This window comes from Aristolochia californica, unplaced genomic scaffold (assembly GCF_029961685.1).
Source record: "Aristolochia californica isolate CCGP_79_NKW_82.1479 unplaced genomic scaffold, dmAriCali1.0.hap1 SCAF_15, whole genome shotgun sequence".
Lineage (NCBI taxonomy): Eukaryota > Viridiplantae > Streptophyta > Magnoliopsida > Piperales > Aristolochiaceae > Aristolochia > Aristolochia californica.
In genome coordinates, this window is record NW_027181826.1 from 23,342,481 (window position 1) to 23,364,473 (window position 21,993).

Here is a 21,993-nt window from a genome sequence, read left to right on the forward strand (position 1 = left end):
TGGCACCCCTAAATATAAAAAAAAAATTAGGATAATTAAATTATAAATATGAAATTCCCAAAATACCTTTAATGAAACAGCAGTCAATATATCATGACTCTGGCGGGGGCTCAATGTATCTGCGATACCTGTTTACGGGAAAAAAAAGTGTCTCAACGAGAATAATTCATGGCCCGCAAAGAACATTTCTCTATTTTCTTTTCTTCGTTGGTCGTCGCTCGTCACCATCTACACGAGCATCTCGTCTCTCTTTCACTCAAATTTTTTTTTTTTAAGAGAATATAGGAGTATAGAAGACAAACTAAGTCTGCAACACGATCCAGTCGGCAAGGAACAATCACGATATTTGTGAAGAACCTCCCCCTGGAAAGGAAGTTGCTTGAAACTCTCATTTGCAAGGATACGAGCTCTGTTTATTTTTTTTTTGCTTCGAAGAGCTATTTCCTACTTCTGTAATGAATCAGTTTTATCTAGAAAGAAACAAAAAACGAATGCTACATCCAGCCTTAACCCATTCATGGTGATTGAAAATCGTTTCAAACTCAATTATCTCAAGAAAGAAAGTAAAAAGACTGCTGCATCCATTTCGTTGCCGGTGTATTTGACAGATTTAGTACAAGGCACAGCCATCACTTTTTTTTTTGTTTTTTTTTTAATACTTCTTAGTAAAGTTGATCAAATCATGGAGCTCTGCATCCTACACACAAGAAGTAAAAAAAATAATGTTAGACTTCTATGGCACAAGTGGTGCAAGTCGGACCAAAGAAACACAACAGCAGCGAATATGTTCTGGAATGGAAGAATTGTGAGAAAACAAACACCATTGTCCAACAGGGGCCAGGTCTTCCTTCTGTCACTCAGGTATAGAGAACTCGAAAGATCTTCCAATTGAAAAATTAAGCTTGGGAGGTTTATGAGGCTGTCAAGGGCACTACTCATCAAGAATTTTCAAACACGAGTGAGCCATTATAATCCAATCGGAGACCCATCACGCAGCAGTTCCTCACTGATCTAATGAGAAACAAGCTTAATGATCCTCTATAATCTCCTCAATGTTAGAAATGGATAAGCTGACACAGAAATGGCATGCCTTCTTGCTCTCTGCTGTCCAGCAGGATTTCAGGTATAAAACTTCCAGCAGAAAATAATTATTCCAGTTGGTGCACCCACCTGAAGACATTTCCTGATCTCCAATTTCAACTGCTACAGATGAATTCATCCTCCTTCGCACAAAAAGCAAATAACTTTACACAATCTACAATCTTCATTCTCTTCATCATTCCGGGTCAATGTGCAAACCTCTTTGAACCACCGTCACAAGCTTCTCTGCTGTATAACTTGAATACACAAATTACACCATCCATAGGCTCAATATCCAAATGGAACGGTCAAGTTACGGTAGAAGACACTGGTCTCCCTCTGAAAAGCTTGAAGGCCTACTTGTCAGTATGTACATCAGCAGCTGGGGCAAGTAACTGGGTTTTGTAGGATCTGTGCTAAATCCACCAGTATCCACACCTCGCATTACCCAAAACTTAGAGATCTACCATGAACTTGCCACGGTAGAAAAAGCTGACATGAAGCTGCCACTAGTAGGCATTAACTAAAATATGAGAAGATTAAGGATCAATTAGTTGAAGAAGTAAGTGGAATGAAGGACTTCTTTTAAGTCAAAATCTCCGCACTCAGGTAGAGGAGGAAAGCTCAGAGATGGGAAAGATTTCTGAAAGCTCTCCAGCAACTGCACATATTTAGAAATAGAACAGCGTTAGAGACTTATGTGCTCCAAAGAGTAAAAAGCAAAAGTTTGCCCTAACCACAGCTTGTAAAAGGTTGTGTGCAGAAAATGCATGCTTTCTGATGTGTATATGACAGTGTATAGAAAACCAGATGAAGCTTTGGAATGTTCACATCCGTAGGGATTTTGCAACATTGTCTTCAGTAATTGGAAACCAATCATAAGAATAAGAGCTAACTGTATAGAAATAATGAATAGAGAAAAAGAAATTTTTTTGAAGATTAGAAAAGAAATAATGAATTAGAAAATATTCTTTTTTTTTTTTTTTTTGAAGATTGACGTGAAAGAAATATTAACAGACAAAAATTATTGCCATTCTTTAATGAATATTTGCTCTGGCATCCTTATAAACTCTTCGTCATTTTAAAATGCTTCTTAAAGAGTAAGGATCTTTACATTCTCCAATATTGGTTGCTCATATAGCTCCACAAACTTTTCCCTGAGTATTCTGTTCATTTGGTCAACATCGCAGGCATGTGTCCAATAAGAGTCATGAACTCCTGGTATCAGCAAAAGCAAAATATGTATGTTTATTAACCATAGAAGAACAACCAAAGGAAATAAGCATTCTTAAAAATCAATAGTTAATCCACCAACCTGCAAAATTCAACCCTGCTTGCTTGCATGCAAGGGCAGTCATCATCATGTGGGAACCATCAAGGGAGTGGACAAAATTTGGAGGAAAAGCAGTTCTCTGACGCTTCACCAAGATCTGCAATAGTCACCAAGCAGAGTAGTTTTAGACCACATTATTCAGAAAAAATCATGCTTTCTGTCATCAATGTCTTTATTCTATAACAGAAATAGTTCATAAAACCAGAACAACTGGAGTAAAAGTTTTGAGTTGATATGGACCTTATCGGTTTCCCGTTTTAAGGTCAAAATTTGAAGAGATGTTTTGATCTGCAGAACAAATGAAGAGAACTCACTCAAACGATTAAGTCAATGCATGATTTCTGTTTAGAAGAGAAAGAAAAGGAAAGAAAGTGACATGAAATTCAACATCTTTGATCATCTTCATGTAGCTGGAAGACTTACAAGATGCCTTCCTGCAACTCTGTACGGCTGGACAACGGGAAGGCCAAGAGGTGTGGTCCATCTTACTGGCTGATTTTCTGAAGCAATCACCTGTTCAAGATTAGCAGTTAATGGTTATAGCAATAGTTATAATCTGCATTAGAATATACACAAAAAGGAACAGTTTTCTTGTTAGCATAAGTAGTGAAAATGATTCACGAGACACTGCATTAGAGAAATAGGAATAAGGTATCATTGCAGAGTTTAGTTTATATATTTCCCACACAAAGGAAACAATTTATTCATATTGAAGCCATTGGAGTTTTGATAAAGTCAATCATTGATCTTTGAGACAATCTCACAACAGCCAGGATCTCTGGGTATAGATTAATATATCCAGAACCACGACAAACTGTTAGTGAAGTAATGCAATCATACTTAATAACATGAAGAGTACCAAAGTATATAAACAAATACCCTTCCATGCTAGGAACACAGACTTCTAGATTTTTTTTCTTTTGAGTCAGAATTTTTCTCAATATTCAATCAAACCAATTCACGAATATTCAAGTATTTAGTTAAATGTTTATTCATGAATTTTTTATTTTTGAAAGAAAATGTTTATCTATGAATTTCTTCAGAAAGAATTGTGAACAAAATCCCAAGAAGGCATTTTTTCGGTTTTCACAATTTTGAATGAATCAAAGACTCTTCAACAACACCTAAAAGTAACTTCATAAACAATGAATGTAGTTTTACGAAGAATATAACATGCATCCAAGGCGCAACCTATCAGCAAAGGTGTATCATTTACTAATTATAAATAAAGCAAGTAACCTTCACTCTCAGATCATGGACAACTCAAACTTCCAGTACTACACAAGCATGGATTTATTACCAGGAGATCTAAATCTAAAGACTATTTTTCAAATTCGAATCATAGACAGTTGCATAAGTTACATTTAAAAATTTTCTATAATTCAAAATTTTATAACGTTTCAATCAGTGTCAACCAGCAGAAACCTTCCTAAAGGATGAGAACAGTCAACTCCTATCTATTTTCATAGCTCTCTTTTATCTTGCCATGATATCCTGCATTTTCCCAAGAGTTTAGCATACACTGATCATGAGGAAAGGGGATTCAAACCCTACCATCTTGTTAGACTACAGAAAACAGACACCATTCTTGCTTGCTGTATAAATGAAGAACTAAACAGTTAATTAGAGCTTCATTTGAGAAAGAGAAATTGTTCAGCCTCTCTAACAACCTTTGATTACTTAGGTGAGAAATGTCTAGTTAAATATTTTGTCCTTTAAATTATACAAAAAAAAAAGGGGGCACAGAAGGGTAGATCCACATTGGCTGTGGAGGAACCTATTTGTATGGAATAAGCTTCCTAACATTGGCTAGCTAGTAATTGTAATATGAATCCAGAGAAACTATAAGAGTACCAGAGATACTTCATACCAATTTTTTATTTATTTTCTGTGCCTTATCATGTGCTTCACTTCTCAAAGCCTGTGCATTTACTGTGATATTTATTGGGCCTGGACACGACAGAAGAAGTTCGTGGGCACAAGTTTCTAGTTGGTTGCTTTCAAAGATTTTGGAAAGAAGCCTCCTGAAATTTGGCAAGTCAGCAGATGGAGCCAACCAATTTGTCTGACTTTAAGGAGATATATGATCTTGCTAAAAAAACCCTCAGAAAAAAAACATTAAATGTATCACTGGGGTACAAGTATTTCTTTCGTGGCTAGCTGAGGACAAGTTTTTCCCATGACCAGATAGCCACCACTCTTGATTACTCCAAAATGAAGTATTGATCAGGTAATTAGGATTCCGAAATTGGCCAGACTCTTTAGACACCAAAAGTTTCTCTGGAATGGGAACTCTCTTGGTTATTTTTTTTCTTCAGTTTCCAATTTCCATACCTCTGCCACCTCTCTTGTTCTACGATATTTTTGTTTGTCACTGAACTCACGCAAAATTAACAGATTGTTGAAGAAAAGTAGAAGATTTGGAGGAAGAAGTCTTCAAGGTGAAAAGAGGTACACAAAATTACTCCGAGATCGGTTCATTATGCTCAATTACATCTTAATTAATATACAACTTAATTATATTGCAAAAACAGTATTGCTCTTGTTTTACATTAGAAAACTAAATATAAGCCACTTCTTCAAATAATTGCATCCAAGTCACTACTGGTCATTCAATTGCAAGTTTTGTTCTTGTCATTATCTCAGCCACACATGCAGGCTTTCATTGTTTCTCTTTTTATTTTCTGGTCTCAACATTTTTCCGGAATGTTGATTAAACGAGCACACCACACCCTATTGACTTGAGCCCAAGAACTCACACTAGAAACCCCCAATATGGCCGTGGAGCCAAAGGTCTAATCTTACCCTTCTACTCTCATCATTCATTCTCACCCTTCTGTTGTCATGTACTCATGACAGAACCTACTTATACAGATACTTCCTAAAGAGTAAAAACTTACAGAAGATAAGTTTTAAAGATGGAGAGGATCTTTCTCTAAAAAGGAAAAAAAGAAAAGAAAAAGGACCCAATATGGAGAGGATTATTTCACTTGAGACAATTTCATGTTTAGGTACACATCTTTTCTAACTTATTTACCCCACACTATACAAAGTAATTACATTATATTTGGTTGAGACTAGAAAAATGATTTTGTTTCCATATTTCTCAGATGTGAGAAGAATTAGCATTCATGTAGACAAGACAAAAGCAGAGACCAGATCCCAGAGACCGAAGCGTTGCCGGCAGCATGTGCTCCTGGAATTTTAGCCCATGGAGCACTCACACTGAAGAGGAATCTTGGAGGCAATTAACCTTCTCACTCTCCTCAACACCATTTATATTAGGAGATGGGGGATAGACATCATGGTATTGGAACACCCTGTGGGTCCTCCTCAGTTGCCTCCCGATATTCCTCTCAGTAGCAATAAACCTGACCCCCCATTGGTTGGCATCTCCCTCTGGCACATCCCAACCCTGTCAAAGTTAATCACTTCCTTTGGTGGGCCTGAAAAGGTAAAACTCTCACCGCAGACCAGCTGTTAAAAGGGGAACCCATGGATGATCAAACCTGTAAACTCTGCCTTAACCAGTTGGAGTCCGTGAACAATCTGCTTCTCCACTGGCCATACATTCAGCGGATCTGGTCTGCCTCCACCCTCAGGCAAAACCAACAAAGCCTGCTAGGGACTCACCATTTCTGCAATCTCCTGGAATGTTTGGAATGAGTGTAATAAAGGGACTTTTAAAGGTAAACAAACATCTATGGGAGAAATTACTGCAAGAATAATGCCCGATATCTTGTTCTGCACAAGCAAGCTTCAAGAAACTTCACATCTCCCCAGCTCTACCATAAGGAGGAATTATTCACCAATCATTAATTCAGCTCCAAACCGCATTGATCACCTTGTGACTTGGTCTCCTACCCCTGAGGGTAGGCTAAAAGGGGCAATCCAGTCCGGTGGGTGGTGGAAGTATCATTAGGACTATTGAGGATAAAGTTTTCCTTGCTTTCTTTGTGATCTTTAAACAAGATGAGTTCACTGTTGCAGAGGTGAGAGCCTTTCTCCAGGGCCTCAAACTCTTCTATGAGAGGTAATCTCTCCACTTGTTGTCGAGAGCAACTTGGTGGTAGTCATTGCTTTGTCTTTGGGGAAGAAGCCCATCCTCACCACCCCCCTTGCCAATTCTGGAGGTACATGGATGAGATTGAGAAAAGTGGTGGATGTAGGACCATTTGCTGATACCACGTGCTTCGTAGCGCCAACAGGATCACCGATAATCTGCCTAGGGAGGGAGGTAGCTGCCAGCACCTCGTTACTGACAGTTGTAATTTCATTTTTTACTTGGTTTACATTATTTGCTCTTGTAATGGCTTTGCCTATTTGGGGTTCTATTGATTTCTCATTGTCTTAAAAAAAGAGCACCATAGGGACAATGAAATTTTCATACTTTTCTTGGTCATAAAAGTAGAAGGTTGACTCCTAGTCGCAGATGGGCCAATCTTCTCTCCTCTTTTACTAGGTTCTGTTCCAACATCTAGTAGTTTTTCTTCTCTCTCTTCTTTGTTTCCAGCCCACTTCTTGACCACATTCTTTAGATGAATTCTTCCTTTTCTTCTTTCTCTAGATCATTTTAATATTATGCAATAACTTTTTCGATAACCAAATGATTAACAACCCTATTAAATCATTCAGTCTCTCAAGTGGTCTCAAGAGCAAACAAGATCTACACTTCAAAGTCTAATAGTAAGTTCAATAGGTCGAGGCAAGGTTTTCTACATTATTGTTCTCATGTCATTTAATGCAACACAATAAATGCATTATGAGGTCAAACTACATATAACATTAACTTTTCAACAAATTCCTTAGATTATTTTGTCTTTATATCTAATTAACATCCTAACAGTAGACGCATTATTGTCAACTTTTGGGTCCTTCAAATCATTTAAATGTCAATCAAATTCTCTGACATTATTTATATGTAAGTTCAATACCTTCAATAACCTCAGGACACTTAGAGAGCTCCTCGCTACCCAATGAAGTACATCACAGCCTCCATTTGTATACAAAGAATATAACATAAGCATACCTTTGCACAGTCACCAAGCCAGCTCATAATATCTCTTGCAGCTTGAAACATCTCACCCAGAGCAGTTAAGGTAACCTGTTCAAGAATAACACATCACCACAATTTCTTTTTATCTTATGTCAAATGGGCCTCTAGGAATGTGTCAGCGGGAGAAAAGTTAAAACCCAAAAAAGAACATCTGAGTCAGAAAGATAGGCTACCTTGGCAGCATAGCAAGCAGCAACAAATCGCTCCTTTTCATCTGATATAGCATTGCGCTCAGATAACCTCTTCTTGATCTGGTCACGAGCACCTATATAAGTCACACCATATACTGAGGTCATCACTGTCTGCTTCACTAGTTTCCTGTCCACCTGAAACAACCCAACAAAATTAAGCATTAGCTCTAAATATTGTTAATATACATCAGTATACATAACTTTGCTGGTATCTTTTCTTATTCTTCATTTTCCTCTTTATTTCCCCACATCCCTATTTTCCTTCTTCTATGTGTCTGAAATACTCCATTAAATGATGAAAACATAAACAAAAAATTACCACATCAAGCATAACCGGTAACAGGAATCCTGTTTAAGAATTTATGGATTGAGAAACATGGTAAATATGTTTGGATATTCTAATTTGCCCCATGAAATGGTACTTTTTAATTTTTCAGTTGGTAACATCAACTCATAGCCTAGAAAACAACAATGCCTAACCTCCTTGACGAGAAGCCTGGCTATCTTTGCATTTGGATCCTTTTCTGGGTCATTTTCTGCATCACGCTTCATTATTGCAAGGACTCTGCAGAGAACAAATTATCTAGTAGATTAGCCACAGAAGCCTTTTTAAATTTAAATATGAAAGATATCTTTTCCACTTCACGCCATCAAGATACTTTAGGATTACTTGTTTTTTAATGTCAACTTTCAATACAGATTTTTGTCAAAAGAGCAATCCCTACTAGCAACTTTCTCTGCAGTGAAAACTGGTTGGGTACCCTAAGATCCCAGTAGGCAGCTGGATGAACAAAAAACTAAAGGTTCACTAACACTAAATGGTTTTGCAGTCCCTGAAGAGAAGATAATACCTTGAAGCAATTCCTGAGTAAACATCTGCAGGTTTCTCCCCCGTAACGAGGTTTACAACAGCTGCCCCTAACTGAATCAAAGCAAGTGCATTGCAGTAGAAAGTCAACAATGATATATAGTTTATTAGTTTTCTTCTGTCTTTTTTACTTTCTTGAATGCTGATACTAACAGATATATCTAGAGACTGGATATGTATCATTTTTTTTCTTTTTTCCCCCCTGTGATGTAGGCATTTGAATGAATGCCAAGGAGGACACAGTCATGAGCTCTACATGCTACAAAGACTAATCCATGTTTAGCAAGTCAAGTCACAATATCGTTCACACCAATATCAAGCACCTGGAACAAGAATCTTCCAACAACTAAAAAGAAACCACTATAAAGCAAGAAAAAGTATTACCTTGTCTCTGCCAAGGGCCGCATAGTGTTGTAAGCCATTGCATGAACCATCCTAGAAACAAAGAGAAAGCTACTAAGAAGAACACTCAATTCGAAGTTCTCATTGGTTTATGATTAAAGTTACACAACAGAAAAGAACAACAGAGATATACAATCATCCAAAATTGGCAAAACAATCAGTTTGCAACTTGGTGTAAACTTTTGTAAGCTACAACTTAATGGAAAAGATAAAAAAGAGGTGCCTCACCCTCCCTCAATAAACTAACACCCTACCCGTCCAGAAGTCCATGATATTTTCCACGGCATTGAAACCAGCATAAAAAACAAACGAATGGAAAAAGAGACGAGGAAGAAGAAGAAGAATAAGGAAAAAATAAAATAGAAAACCTGATGAACAGGCATATGGGAAATGGTGGTCTCTGGTGAAGAACTCCTCAGAGCTTCCGCAAGATTAATGCAGACTGCCAAGCACTGAAATGGATCTTCAGCACCCAGCCACCACCTCCTACCCTCGAGTGGTCTATCTGCTGAGTCAAATATATCATCCAAGTGATTTTCAGTAAATGCAAGCCGGCCATCATATGATAATTTATCCACACCACCCGCATATAGATTTGCCAGATGTATCTTCAACCACCGCAAGCCTGACTTCCCAAGTGGACGCCCTTCTGCAAACTCAAGGATCCCTCTGCACACATCTGAACCAAGATGATTTAAATATGGGTGCATAGGATATGCCCGACCTCGAAAGTCTACATTGTGTGGATAGAAAAAGCCCTCTTCATCCTTCATCTTCCTCGCAACCTATTTTTCCACAAAAGAGTTAATATCATGGATTCTTCATTTTCAGTTTGAGAAGAGAAGTAAGAACTAGAGCATAAACAATTTCTTACAGCAAGTTTAAGTTCTACATCACACCGCTGGGAATGTCTTTCACTGTTTTCTTTCTGCACAGACTTCACTTGCCACTTCCATTTTTTAATAAGAGCTTCATCCTCAGTGTCTGGCATTTCTGGCAGAGGAACCTGCAACAGATATAATGACAGTGGCTTCAGCATAAAGATGATTTGTAAAGCAGAAAGTGTCCGGCATAGCATTCTACATTCGGAAAGCATTAATAATGCATGGCTGGTTTACTTACATCATCACGATCAACTAAATCAGCAAGACGGCCACCACTTGCCCATATTCTATCTATCACACTAAGAATCCTTTTATTAACTCTCCATTTGGTATTGCCTAGCGTATCCAGGGCCTGTATAGTACCAACACAAATAACTTTACTGAACTGCAAAATACGCTGAAGCAATTATAATCATAACAAGAACAATAATTGTAACAAACTGATGCGTGTTAAAAAAATCAATCAAAGTGTGAGAGATTGGCAAGAAATACTTGCAACATCAAATCACGTATCAAACTACAGATTAATTGGCCAATGCTAGTCTTGCACCCTCCAAATGCTATAATAATCTCAACAAGCAGCGAACAAATAAATATTATGTATTCATACATTAAAAACAGGTTGCAATTGTTCCCTTGGAGCTGTTTTTATTGCTTGGCGCTGTTGTCTTGCTCCATGTGTCCTCATAACATAAGATGGTAAGAAAAAGTGTGCTCCTTTATCATATCTGTCATTATGAGAATTCAAAACAAAAAAAAAAGGTCAAGCTAGCACACTACTCAACAATGATAATGCATTATAAAGAATTACATATATCTAGTAATAATAGAGACCACCACAGATCTACAGGATCCAACTCAGCCTAACCACAAGGTAGTGTATTTTAAAAAAAAAGAACTTAAGGATAGGTCTTCTTGACAGCATATGTGGACAATAATGTGCATGCAAGAATGATGCTGCAGCAACCAAAGCAACATTTTTGGACACATGACTCATAGTTGTGGCTTTTAACCTGAGCATTGAAGTAATTGTTATGGAATTGTTCTATTTTGGTTACATGTGTTGGACTAGGATACACAAGAGAAATAAAAACTGTGAGAAAATCAGCTCAAGGGTATTTTGGTCATTTTACATGATCGGATATTTTATATTATGACACTATCTTGTTCAATATGTTTGATTAGTTTATGTACCAAATTTCATATTCATATGAAGAGTAGAATGGGAGTTATAAGGAAATAAATGATTTTTATGTAAGAGGGGTATTTTTGTTATTTCTTGAAATTATTATCTAAACCAAATAAATAGCATTGGGAGTTGTGCATGACCCCCAACTCAGCTCATTCAGAGCTTGTGCCTCCTTTTCTCCTCCTTCGCTCTCTCCTCTTTTTCTCTCTCTCTAAGTTTCACACTTTTTACATGGTATTAGAGCGACGATCATTGCTGGGAGAACATCTTAGCCAGAAAACCTCTTCTTTCATCTAGATGACTTCACAAGAACAGAGTTTTCAAATATCCTCGTTCTCTGGTTGGTAAAAATTAAATTTTTCTCCTTTTTCTTCTGCCATAACACTAGGGTTACTTGTTCTGTCATCATTTGAAGGATTATTCATGCCTTGATTGCCCTCCTTGAGTGATCTTGGGATGTACGTCAACTATCCCTAGACCAATGCCTACACCATCAGTCTGTATGCTGAAGTCAGCCCTTATTGTGGTCTATTCTTGAAAGATCTCTTATCTAATTATTATATGGTGTTGATTTAAGCACATACTACTTGTGCACATCTCATTCCTGCCCTAACCCTAATTTTTACAAAGTGGGGCTCAATCATTGGAATTTGCAAAAGGAAATTGAGTATTTTAGTGACTCTATACTTATTCTATGGCTGATTTGGGTAAAGTTTATGTACTATTCAGAGATATGGGTGATCTGATTGTAAAGATGTTGTATTTATGACATCTGAGAAGTTGACAAAACCTAATTATCTCAATTGGGCCAGATTAGTGAGAATGTTCTTGAAGGGCAGAAGAAGGACGAAGTGCATCCGAGATGACCCTCCTATCTCAACAACTGATGATTGGGAAGTTGCAAACAACCAATTTATGACTTGGATTGTCAACAATATTGATTCAACATTGAGAAATCAAGTGATGCATTGTGAAACTACAAAGGCTATGTGAGTTTCTTTGGAGTACTTATGTACTCAAGAAAGCAACTTATCCAAAGTTTATGAATTGTACACCAATTTCTTTGATTTCAAAGGGGTAACAAGATAGTTACACAATATTACAACGTATTTGTGGGATTGTAGGAAATTAATGTGTATCATCCATTCACTACGAATGAGCAGGAATTGATGAAACAACAACACCTCTACTGGTGGAAAAGTTCCTTGATGGTCTAGGTAGTGAGTTTGACAACATTAAGGCACAAATCCTAGCCTCATAAGAGGTGCCCACGTTACCTACTTCTTTCAATAGAATTGTGAAGGCAGAAACAAAGTGACAAATGCTACTGCACTTAATACTCCGGGCCCTAGTTCTAGTCCAATAGACTCATCTCGAGAATGGACAGGTTCTGGGAGAGGTAGAGGTAGAGGTAGAGGTAGAGATAGTTCAGGCAGAGGTTGAGGCAAAGGTGATAGTAAGTTTGAGAGGAAGTGTGACCATTGTGGACGAACTAGTCATTACTCTAATAGGTGCTGGATAAAATTCGGAAAACCTGCCTGAATAAACTCTATTAGTCATGACACCAGTGGAACAGTATCAGAGGTTGTTGCCCATGTCCCTTTAGGAGGAGTTGATGAGGTACAATAGCTATTTTAGCAACAACAACAGATTATGCAACGCCTAGCTTAGTTATTAGTTGGTTCATCTTCGGCATCCATGGTTCATGCTCCCACTCCTACTACTATGGCCACTTCATGTATGTCCGTTTTTCATGCTTCTTCTTCTCCTACTTGCGTTATCAATTCCGAAGCTACTGCTCATATGTCAGGTATGTCATCCTTGTTCTCTAATATGAAAAATATCACATACTGTTAAAAAATACATCCAGGGGTATTTTGGTCACCCTCCAAGGTATTTTGGCCATTTTACCTTCAATGGTTAATTTTTTTTATGTAACCTTGTCCTGCATGTTAAATTATATCAATGGTTAAATTTTCATGTACATAGGATGTCTAGTTAGGGAGATATAAGTAGATTAAAGTTTACTAAGAGTATAGGGGCATTTTTATAACTTGTAACTCGAAACACTTATTTAAGAAGTCTGGGAATTCGTGCACAGTTCCCAACGAAACCTTTTATGCACTTCAGAAATTTCTTCTTCTCCTTTCTCCTTTTTCTCTCATTTTTATCCTCTTCCTTCACCCAAATCTGGATTTTTACATTGTATCAGAGTAGTAGATTGTTGCGGGGAGCATTGTACTACAAATTCTTGCCCTTTTTTAAGAGGACGACCTGTTAGAAGGAGAAAAACTACAAGATTTTGATGCTTGTTCATCAAAGTTAAGTTTTTTTCTTCTTTTCTTTGCCATAACCTTAGGTTTATTGGTCTTTATGAATCATTGAAGGATTCTTTATACTTTGATTTCCCTCATTGAGTTTTTTGAGATCTGAGTCATCCAATTGATGATGTCATCCCCAATTGCTACCACATTTGCATGATATTGGTTGAAATAGTTGTGAATTGTTGGTTATTAGATTATTGAAGTGCAAATATCCTGTTTCTGTGCCCTAACCTTAATTTAGTTACTAGAGCCAACCTATCTGGAAGCTTATATTGGTTGTTTTGTGATCAAATATGAGTATTATGGCTAAGACAAGAGAAGTTTATACCCCGGTTAGAATAAATTTTGGGTTTGACGGAAAGGATATCATCACAATTTCTTCGAAAAAATTGACAGGGCCTAATTATCTTAATTGGGCTAAGTCTGTCGAAATATATCTTAAGAGTAGAAAGAAGTTGAAATTTGTCTGAGATGATCCTCCAGTGCCTCTAGGTGATGCTTGGGAGGCAAAGGACAGTCAGGTTATGACTTGGATTGTCAATAGTATCGATTCTACTCTTAGAAATCAGGTGAAGAACTGTGAGACAACGAAGGTTATGTGGTTGTCTCTAGAATCTTTATATGCACAGGAGAGTAATCTCTCTTGAGTGTATGAGCTATATATAGATTTTTTTGGGCTGAAAAGAGGAAATCGAACTGTTACAGAATATTATAGTGTTTTCCTTGGCATATGGCAGGAGATAAATGTATATCATTCATTTACTATGTATGAAAATTAGTTGAGAAAACAGCAAAATCAGCTTGTTGCAAAATTTGTGGATGGTTTAGGTGTTGAATTTGATGTTATTAAAGCCCAGGTGTTAGCTTTAGATGAAATCCCTACTCTCTCTACCACTTTTCATCAGATTATGAGGGCTGAGAAGACTATTGTACTTGGAACATGTAAAGGAGGTAAGATAATGGAAGCCGGTGCTCTTAATGCTTCCAACACTACATCAGCCCCTACAGATTCCTCTAGAAGTAGAGGTAGAGGTAGAGGTAGAGGCAGAGGTAGAGAGGGTCTAGGCAGAGGTAGAGGACATGGTGATGATAAGTCAGAAAAGAAGTGTGTTCATTGTGACAAAAATAATCATTATTTTGACAAATGTTGGGTTAAGTTTAGATTATTCTCTGTCGATTACACCAAGTGCTTCAGATGAGATGCAACAATTGATACAACAACAGCAATAGATTGCTCAACGCATAGCCCAAATCTTTGTTGCTCCGTCCTCAACATCTGTAGCTCATGCTTCCATCCCAGTACCTAATTCTACCAGTGTTGACTCAGGTATGGCAGCTTATCATGCTCACTCGTCACCATCCTGGGTTCTTGACTCAAGAGCCTCCACACACATGTCAAGTATGTTATCATTGTTTTTCGATTTAAAAGAGTCTTTGTGTATCAAACATGTTAATCGTGCAGATGGTTTTACCTCTCCTATTCAAGGAGTAGGCAATGTTACTCCTGCTTCCTTTTTATCTCCTCAGTCAACACTTTTTTGTCCCCACGTTTCCTCTAACTTTGTTGTCAGTTAATCAGTTAACCAAGTCAAAGAGTTGTTCCCTCACATTTTATCCTACTCATTATGTTTTTCAGGATCTCATGACGAGGAAGACGATTGGTTCTGCTTGTGAGAGAGATGGGCGATACTACCTGGAGAACCATCAGCAAAATAGTATTCAGGTGTTACATATCGCAAATTCTTCTCTACAGTGACACATGTGGTTAGGTCATCCATCTATAGCAAAACTGACTCAAGTCTTTGCAAACTTTTCGTCTAGTTCTTTTTTTCAGTGTGAGCTATGTCAATTGGGCAAGCATCACAGAAGTTTGTTTCCAATCTTGTCTCATAAAACAAACTTATATGAGACTTTCACTAGGCTATAGCAATTAGGCCATTGGAAAACTAATGTTCTTTTTTAAGGCCATGTCTTATTATTGTTTCCTTGTCTTTAGGGAGTTGGTTTTTGGAATTCCATTTATACAAATATCGATTATTTTATTTTTCATTCTTTTGTTCACATTTTTTCCTCTTCCTTTCTTCCTCTTTCCTCTTTCATCTGCTCTTTTTTCCTCTTCCCCATATTATCTTTGATAATTTGAGCTCAGGTTGAACTCGAGCTCGTGGACTTTTGCACTCACGCTTAGTATGAACCTTGTTTTCAATCTTGAGCCTAAGCTCAAGCCTAGCTGATTAGCCTCCTGCACATGCTCAAGCTTACATCAGGCTCAAGCTCAGGCTCAGGCTCAGCCTGGCTTGTTTCCACCCCTAGCTAGAGCCTACTATCAAAGACACAAAGGAGAATAAAGAAAGAGAAAGAACAAAATTATCATACTGCTAAAGCCACATAAGCCTCTTTCAAATCAGAACCTAGAATCAATTGAAACAAAGTGACAAGACTGCAAAAAGTAGTACCATACCCTAACCAATTAAGTGGAGACACCAACATAGGCATGTAAGGGATCACCATATGCCTTGCCTGACAAATTAAAACAAGTATTTTATTTGAAAAAACAAAATAAAAGTAAAAAAAGATTGGAATCCAATTGCAGAAAGATATAATCCCCAAGAAATAATACTTAGGCTAAGCTTAACTAAACTTCAATAATTATTTGAAGAATGATAAATGGCACTTACAGTTCTATCAAGACCCTGAAGGACTAATGGGTCGCATTCAATAACTCCATACCTTCTGCTGGTTTTCCTGTATGAAAAAACCATTTGGAACCACAAAACAAAAAATATTGAGTATGATCTTTTGCTGATATTACTTAGCACAGGACCTGAAGAGAGCATCGTAGAAGAGGACTGTTGAGCGGGAAAAAGTCCCACATTGAGAAAAAAAATTAATAGATTATAAGGTTGAGGAATAGGCCTCGTAAGTGGCCAGTCATTTTGGGATGGAACCGGGTTTAACCCAAAAATTCAACATAGTATCAAAGCAGATTATGTACGGGTCAAGGCCCAATTTGTACTCCCCAAGTTATTTGTGTGTTGTAGGCTCAATAAGATAGGAGTTTGTGTGTTGTGGGCTCCATGAAAGAGTCTGTGTGCCCCATTAGAAGGTTTGTGCCCACGTCCCAGCCCCATTATGTGTAGGCCTGGACATGAAAGAGAGTGTTGAGTGGGAAAAAGTCCGACATTGGAAAATGAGAAGAAAAGTTAATTGGTTATAAGGTTGAGTAATAGGCCTCCTAAGTAGCTAGTCATTTTGGGATGGAACCGGGCTCAACCCAAAAATCCAACAAGGACAATAGAAGGAAATAAGTTAAATGACCACACAATTTTTTTAAGAAGTACACTAGCATGCAAGCTTGTAAATGAGAGTAGAAATATTACTGTTGGTCTCTAATGACATTCTTGAGTGTGTGTCTAAATGCAGGTCTAATATCAGGAGGACCGTCTGGATTGGAACCCACAGGAGGTTGTATATAAGCTGTTTGAATAAGCAAGTCAATCAGACGGCTGCCAACCTGAAATAGAAATAGTTACTTGGTATTTTTTCTTAAGCTGAAAATCAAACTGTGTTTTGGAGAAAGATGAAGATTTTATTTCAGAAAGAATGAAATCTTTTTTTTTTTTTTTGAAATATTACTGCGAAAGAATGAAATCTTAAGATCTCACATTGGGGGGGGGGGGGGGGGGGCTTACAACAAGAAATTGTCGGGAAAACCAAACAATGAGAATGCCTTACTGTGCTAAAATTTTTAAAAATAACTGTAAGAATGTGAAAAACCAAACCTTTGCTTGAGCTTCTTGGCCCCACGGTTTTGAAGTGTCCAGACCCTTTACAATCTGTTTTACTTGAACATGTTTTTGCTTTTTTATCAAGGAAGTAACTTTTTTCCTAAGGAATTCCTGTTCTTTCAAAGCGGGATCAAGCTCCTCTTTGTCTTTCTGCTCTTTATCATTCTTTTTCTTTGTTTTCTCCAAAAACCTGTGGATCCTAGCCTGACCCATTCAAGAGATATTATTACATTTCAATATCAAAGCTGACTACTCGAAAAACAAAATTTACTATTTAGACCACAATCAATGTCAATACAGCCATTATAAAAAAAAGGGTCAATATAACATTTCCAGCTAATCAATTGTATGCAGAAATTTATTTATCATCATCATCATCAACAACATCTTTATAATATATATTTTTAAGGAAATAATGCTGAATATAGTCACCAGACAATAACACCCCTTCAGTTCTCCAGATAGGAGAGTAGCCACTGAAGAACTAATTATAGAGCATGTTAACAAGTATATATAGCTAGAGAGGTATGCAGTGTAGGCATTCAGCAAGCAGAAATAAAATAGTCAGACGAAGATACAAGATAGTGGTGTTTAGTGCACACTTGGGCAGCAAATAATTTAACAACTTGAAACAAAAAAGGTATATCTGGTCATTGGCTAGAATAATAATTTGACCCAATCAACAGTGTGCAAAGGTCTATAGTTATAATAGTAGAAACAGTTCATATTCTCATCACTAATTCAAGACATGAAAAAAATGATATAACATTTGTAAAATACATAGAATTAACTGCAAAATCATTAAGATCACATTCTCAGTTTATAAAATTTGTGTGTTACATACACCTTTTTTTTGGAATGTTGAATGCAGACGTCTTCCTGACCCCTGGTGAGACTTGAACCCACGACCTCACACTAGATATTCCCCAAGGCTACATACAACATTAATGCATTTTCATTTAGGTAATTGTTTTTTTCCTTTTTTTTCCATGTGGGAGTGCATGATTCTGCCATATGACATAAAGAAGCAAGCTGAAGCTTACTTGGATCAACTTGATGAATTCAGATCCAATAAAAAGGAGCAAAAATGAAGCCCAAGCCCAGATGCTTATTCTTTCTTATTTTCTGTTTACTTTTGTAATAAAGCATTTAAAATTCTTTTACCTTTCATATGTTAAAACAATTAGAGCTATTTTCGTCTTTTTAGACATGTTTTGTCTTAAATATCTGTTTAGGGTTGTCGTGACATACCAGTGATTAGAAAGAAGAATTCTAGCGGCTATCTTACCTTTTTCCTATTATCTAATTGTGCCATTAGAGTTTCAGCAAGGAAAGTCACAATTATTTGACAATTTGCGGCATCACCATATCACTCCCCTTAGTAATAACAGTAATACATTACTGTCACTCAAGTTTGGAGAATAAAGACCAAAACGTAATTAAAGTCTAATAACAAATTGCAGATTAGAAAGTAATTGAAACCAACACATCATCCAGCATCCAAAGGGTAAAGAATCTACATTACTATACAAATTACCTTGACAAGCAAGAAAGTTACAATGATAAGAGTAACATGAGGTTGCTCACCTCCTGTTCAATGGCCTCACCAATCTGACATGCTGCTTGTACAACTCTGGCAGACCCATGGCCCCCACCAGTCATCAGCAAACCCATCAATTTATGCATAGTAATGACAGACATCATATCAGGTGGCAACTGGTCAAAATAGGGCGCATAAGCCGGCTTAACCTTGGCCTCGCTACACAAATGTTGCTCAGCAGCTATGGCATCCTGTAGTGGCTCAAACCAACCAAGGAACAAGGACTTCATGTATGGCAAATTGGGAGCTAGCTTCCGCTCACACATGTCTGTTAAAAGCTCTTTATACTCCTTTGCTGCCCGTTCCCATGCTTCTGTTTCAATCTTTATCTGTCTTCTCCTTAGTGCAAGGTATTTTCCTTGACCCCTGCCTCGCAGGTTTCTCGATGGCTTCTTTTTGAAATCAAGATCCTTGATATTCTCTCCGTTACTTAACTCCTCTAATAACCCTTGCATCTCTTCAATAACTGACACTTCTTCCTCGGATGAGACAGTCTCAGCCTCAACCTCAACCTCAGCAACACTTGCTAAGTTCTTCATTGGATTTAAACGAGAATGTATTGAAGGAGCTAAATTTCCAGAGAACCCACTGAACCTTAAGCCCGACCCCACTCCCTCGCAGAAAGAAGGCTCATGCCTGCATGAACCCATTTGGCATAACTCCAAGTTGAAGCCATTATGCACCGCAGGTGGTCTTATTTGCTCTCCTAACCCTGAATTGACAGGTGAACCGAGAAAATTACAGGTAGATAGGGAAAAAGAACAGCCATGGGACTTTATTCTTCGCAAAGAGGCTTGTTTTGCAGCGTAACGCCACATCCCTTCGGGATTTCTTGATAGCTTTGGGTGAAAATTCGTGAGGCCTCGGAGTGGCAAGAGACTACCAAGCTGTATCCTGTGGTTTGCAGAGACTGGAGTAATATTATCGTACATGAAATTTTCGAGCTTCCATAACATCGGCGATGCTCTATAAACCGAAATTGGAGATTTAGTCGCCGCTTCCTTCACTTCGGTCGTCGTCTCCGTCCTCCCTGAGGTTTTTTTGACGGACAGAGTTTTCAAAACAAAGAACTTTCTAAGCGTTGTAACGTAACGGATGAGCTTGCAAAATCAGAAGGGGAGAAAACCCTACTTCACGTATAAAGAGAAACGTTTTGCTCAAAGTCCCTTCTCCCCATCCAAGTTGCGACGCCGCATCTGGAAATGACAAGCTAGCAAGGAGAGCAGTGATATTTCGGAGATTGGAGAGCTAGCATTGTAAACTGTAAAGACAAGAAGCAGAAGTTGAAATCTGCAACGAGGATGGAAGTCCCAAAAGGGAGCAACCGTTTTATCGTTCGTTTCCTTGTGTGAGCAAGTTGTTCCCCCAGGTTTACGCCGTTACTGAGTGAGGGTTTAGGGTTTAAGCAGGCTGTCACGACGCTGTAGCACCCCGATCAAAATTTAAGACTGGGCCTATTCATGGATCCCATCCGGCTCAAGTATCCATGAATGGATTCTCAACAGTCTCTGCCTGGGCCTCTGAGGGAGCTTCCTGCCTGGGTCAAGAACTTATGACTGATTTGTTTTTTTCCTATCCAGTTCATTTCCTAATAATTCACTGCAGCAGATCATCTCTACATTTGAGTCTGGACGAATCTATCTTTAAGAATCTGAATTGAACATTCTAGTTTGGTTAAAACCACCAATACTTTCGGTTTTCTGGGGTGAGTCACGCTAAAATATATTTAACCAAAGAAAATTCATCTACTAGGTTGGCTGGTTATATTATAAAACCTGTATCAGATTGGCTGGTTATACCATTTTCCTGTCCAGGTTATAAGATCTAAAAGACCAGGAAGATGCAGAAAATCCAACTGACTTGACCTGTTTACCCAGTTGACCCAGATGAGTTCACCAGGGGTCATTGGGTGAAGGGGCTTCAAAAAAGGAAGGTAGGAGGAGCTCTCGGTCAGCAATGGCAGATGAGGAATCCCTGCCCCCCGCTGCCATTAGAAAAGGAGGAAAATGAGAAGACAGCATCACAAAGCATGGAAAATGAGAAGACAAGCTTACCAGAGTTGCTCTGTTTTGCAAAACATGTTTAAACAGAGGCGGCGAGAGAATTCTGGAGCATGCCAAAAGCTACACCAACAATGTGGCGGTATCCTCTTAACAGCAATACCAACCTGCTCACTGATTCTTGCATGATATAATTTCTCAAACAGGATCAAAGTCAGAAAGCAGCAAACGAACAGGTAAGCAGAACAAGAGACTAGATTTATGAACTAAAACTGGATAGGAAATTAGAAAATGGTAGATAGTTGCTATAGGAAGTGTGCTTCTTTTAGGGGGGACGAGAGGGGTGGGAGGGGAAGCAAGTGGTATCCCGTAAAGAGGAGTGAAATCGGAAAGTGGCAAGAGGAAGAAGCAAAACAAAATTCTAAATGCTTCAGAAGAGTTGCTTTCGTTCCCAATGCATGGAACTTCTATGAAAATGAAGAGAGTAGACCTCCTTCAGGGGTCTTATATCAGAAAGAGGCTCTTTTACTCTCACGAGAGTATTTACTAGTACACTTCCTTTAAAAAAATAAAAGAAATTTTACGATATTACCTAATTTTTTTAACATAATGATACAAATAATTAATTTTTTGCACAAATACTTAACTTTGACTGGTCAACTGCACGTATGTACTATCAAATGTAACACATCATCATGCAAAATCAGCACATGGGAAATCTTCTGCTATGTCAACCAACAAGCTATGTACCTTTTTTTCTCCCATTTTCTTTTCATGGTTAATTTAGGTTATTTTGTAATTAATATTTTTAAATATTAATTTCTGGTTTTAAAAATTCTTACACATTTCATTACCTTTACTTTAATATAATAAAAATATAGAAATTTTGATTATTAATTATTTAATATTTTAATAATATAATTAATACTTTATTTTAATTAATACATTAACGTAATTATTTTACTTAAAGATATTATTTAATTACAATATGTAGTAAAAAATAATTTAGTTTTAAAATTCTTATTTGCTGGTATAAGTATTCTACCTTTTTTTTTATAATAACAAAACATTAAATTTGTGTTAATTAATTAAAATAATTCATTCTTACCTATTTAACACCTTTTATTATCGATATAAAATATTTTTAATTGAAAAAATTATTCTAGAGTTTAAAATCTAATTTATTGGTACACTTTTTATTACCATTTATATAAATATATTTTTTAAAAAAATAATACTTTATTTATAAAAAAATATTTAAATCATAAAAATATTTTT

At 37.3% G+C, this 21,993-nt stretch overlaps 1 protein-coding gene across 2 annotated transcripts; it reads right to left on the reverse strand.

Moving 5' to 3' along the window:
• Nucleotides 1-449: 449 nt before the first annotated feature.
• On the reverse strand, nucleotides 450-20,071 carry LOC137951369 (DNA-directed RNA polymerase 1B, mitochondrial-like). Of its 2 annotated transcripts, XR_011112123.1 has the most exons (20): nucleotides 18,703-20,071; nucleotides 17,110-17,319; nucleotides 16,708-16,841; nucleotides 16,006-16,072; nucleotides 15,789-15,847; nucleotides 10,425-10,542; nucleotides 10,053-10,166; nucleotides 9,805-9,936; nucleotides 9,299-9,715; nucleotides 8,913-8,963; nucleotides 8,512-8,582; nucleotides 8,141-8,225; nucleotides 7,643-7,795; nucleotides 7,443-7,517; nucleotides 2,837-2,926; nucleotides 2,654-2,701; nucleotides 2,396-2,510; nucleotides 2,195-2,298; nucleotides 1,171-1,741; nucleotides 450-697 (listed from the first exon to the last, which is right to left on the reverse strand). XR_011112123.1 is itself a non-coding variant. In XM_068797983.1 (19 exons), the coding sequence occupies exons 1-19, from the start codon at nucleotides 19,669-19,671 to the stop codon at nucleotides 1,631-1,633; spliced, it is 3,123 nt and encodes a 1,040-aa protein (XP_068654084.1). In that variant the 5' UTR covers nucleotides 19,672-20,071; the 3' UTR covers nucleotides 712-1,630. The 2 variants fall into 2 exon arrangements, 1 of the variants encoding a protein (XP_068654084.1); XM_068797983.1 differs by lacking the exon at nucleotides 450-697 and having other exon boundaries at nucleotides 712-1,741.
• Nucleotides 20,072-21,993: the final 1,922 nt, after the last annotated feature.

Bases quoted from the DNA above. Each gene is read 5' to 3' on its own strand.
- LOC137951369 (XM_068797983.1), bottom strand. From the start codon at position 19,671: ATGTTATGGAAGCTCGAAAATTTCATGTACGATAATATTACTCCAGTC. The intron at 2,511-2,653 runs GTCCATATCAAC...TGACTATTGCAG, and splicing joins TAAAACGGGAAACCGATAAG to ATCTTGGTGAAGCGTCAGAG. The intron at 1,742-2,194 runs GTAAAGATCCTT...AAATATGTGCAG, and splicing joins AGCAACCAATATTGGAGAAT to TTGCTGGAGAGCTTTCAGAA.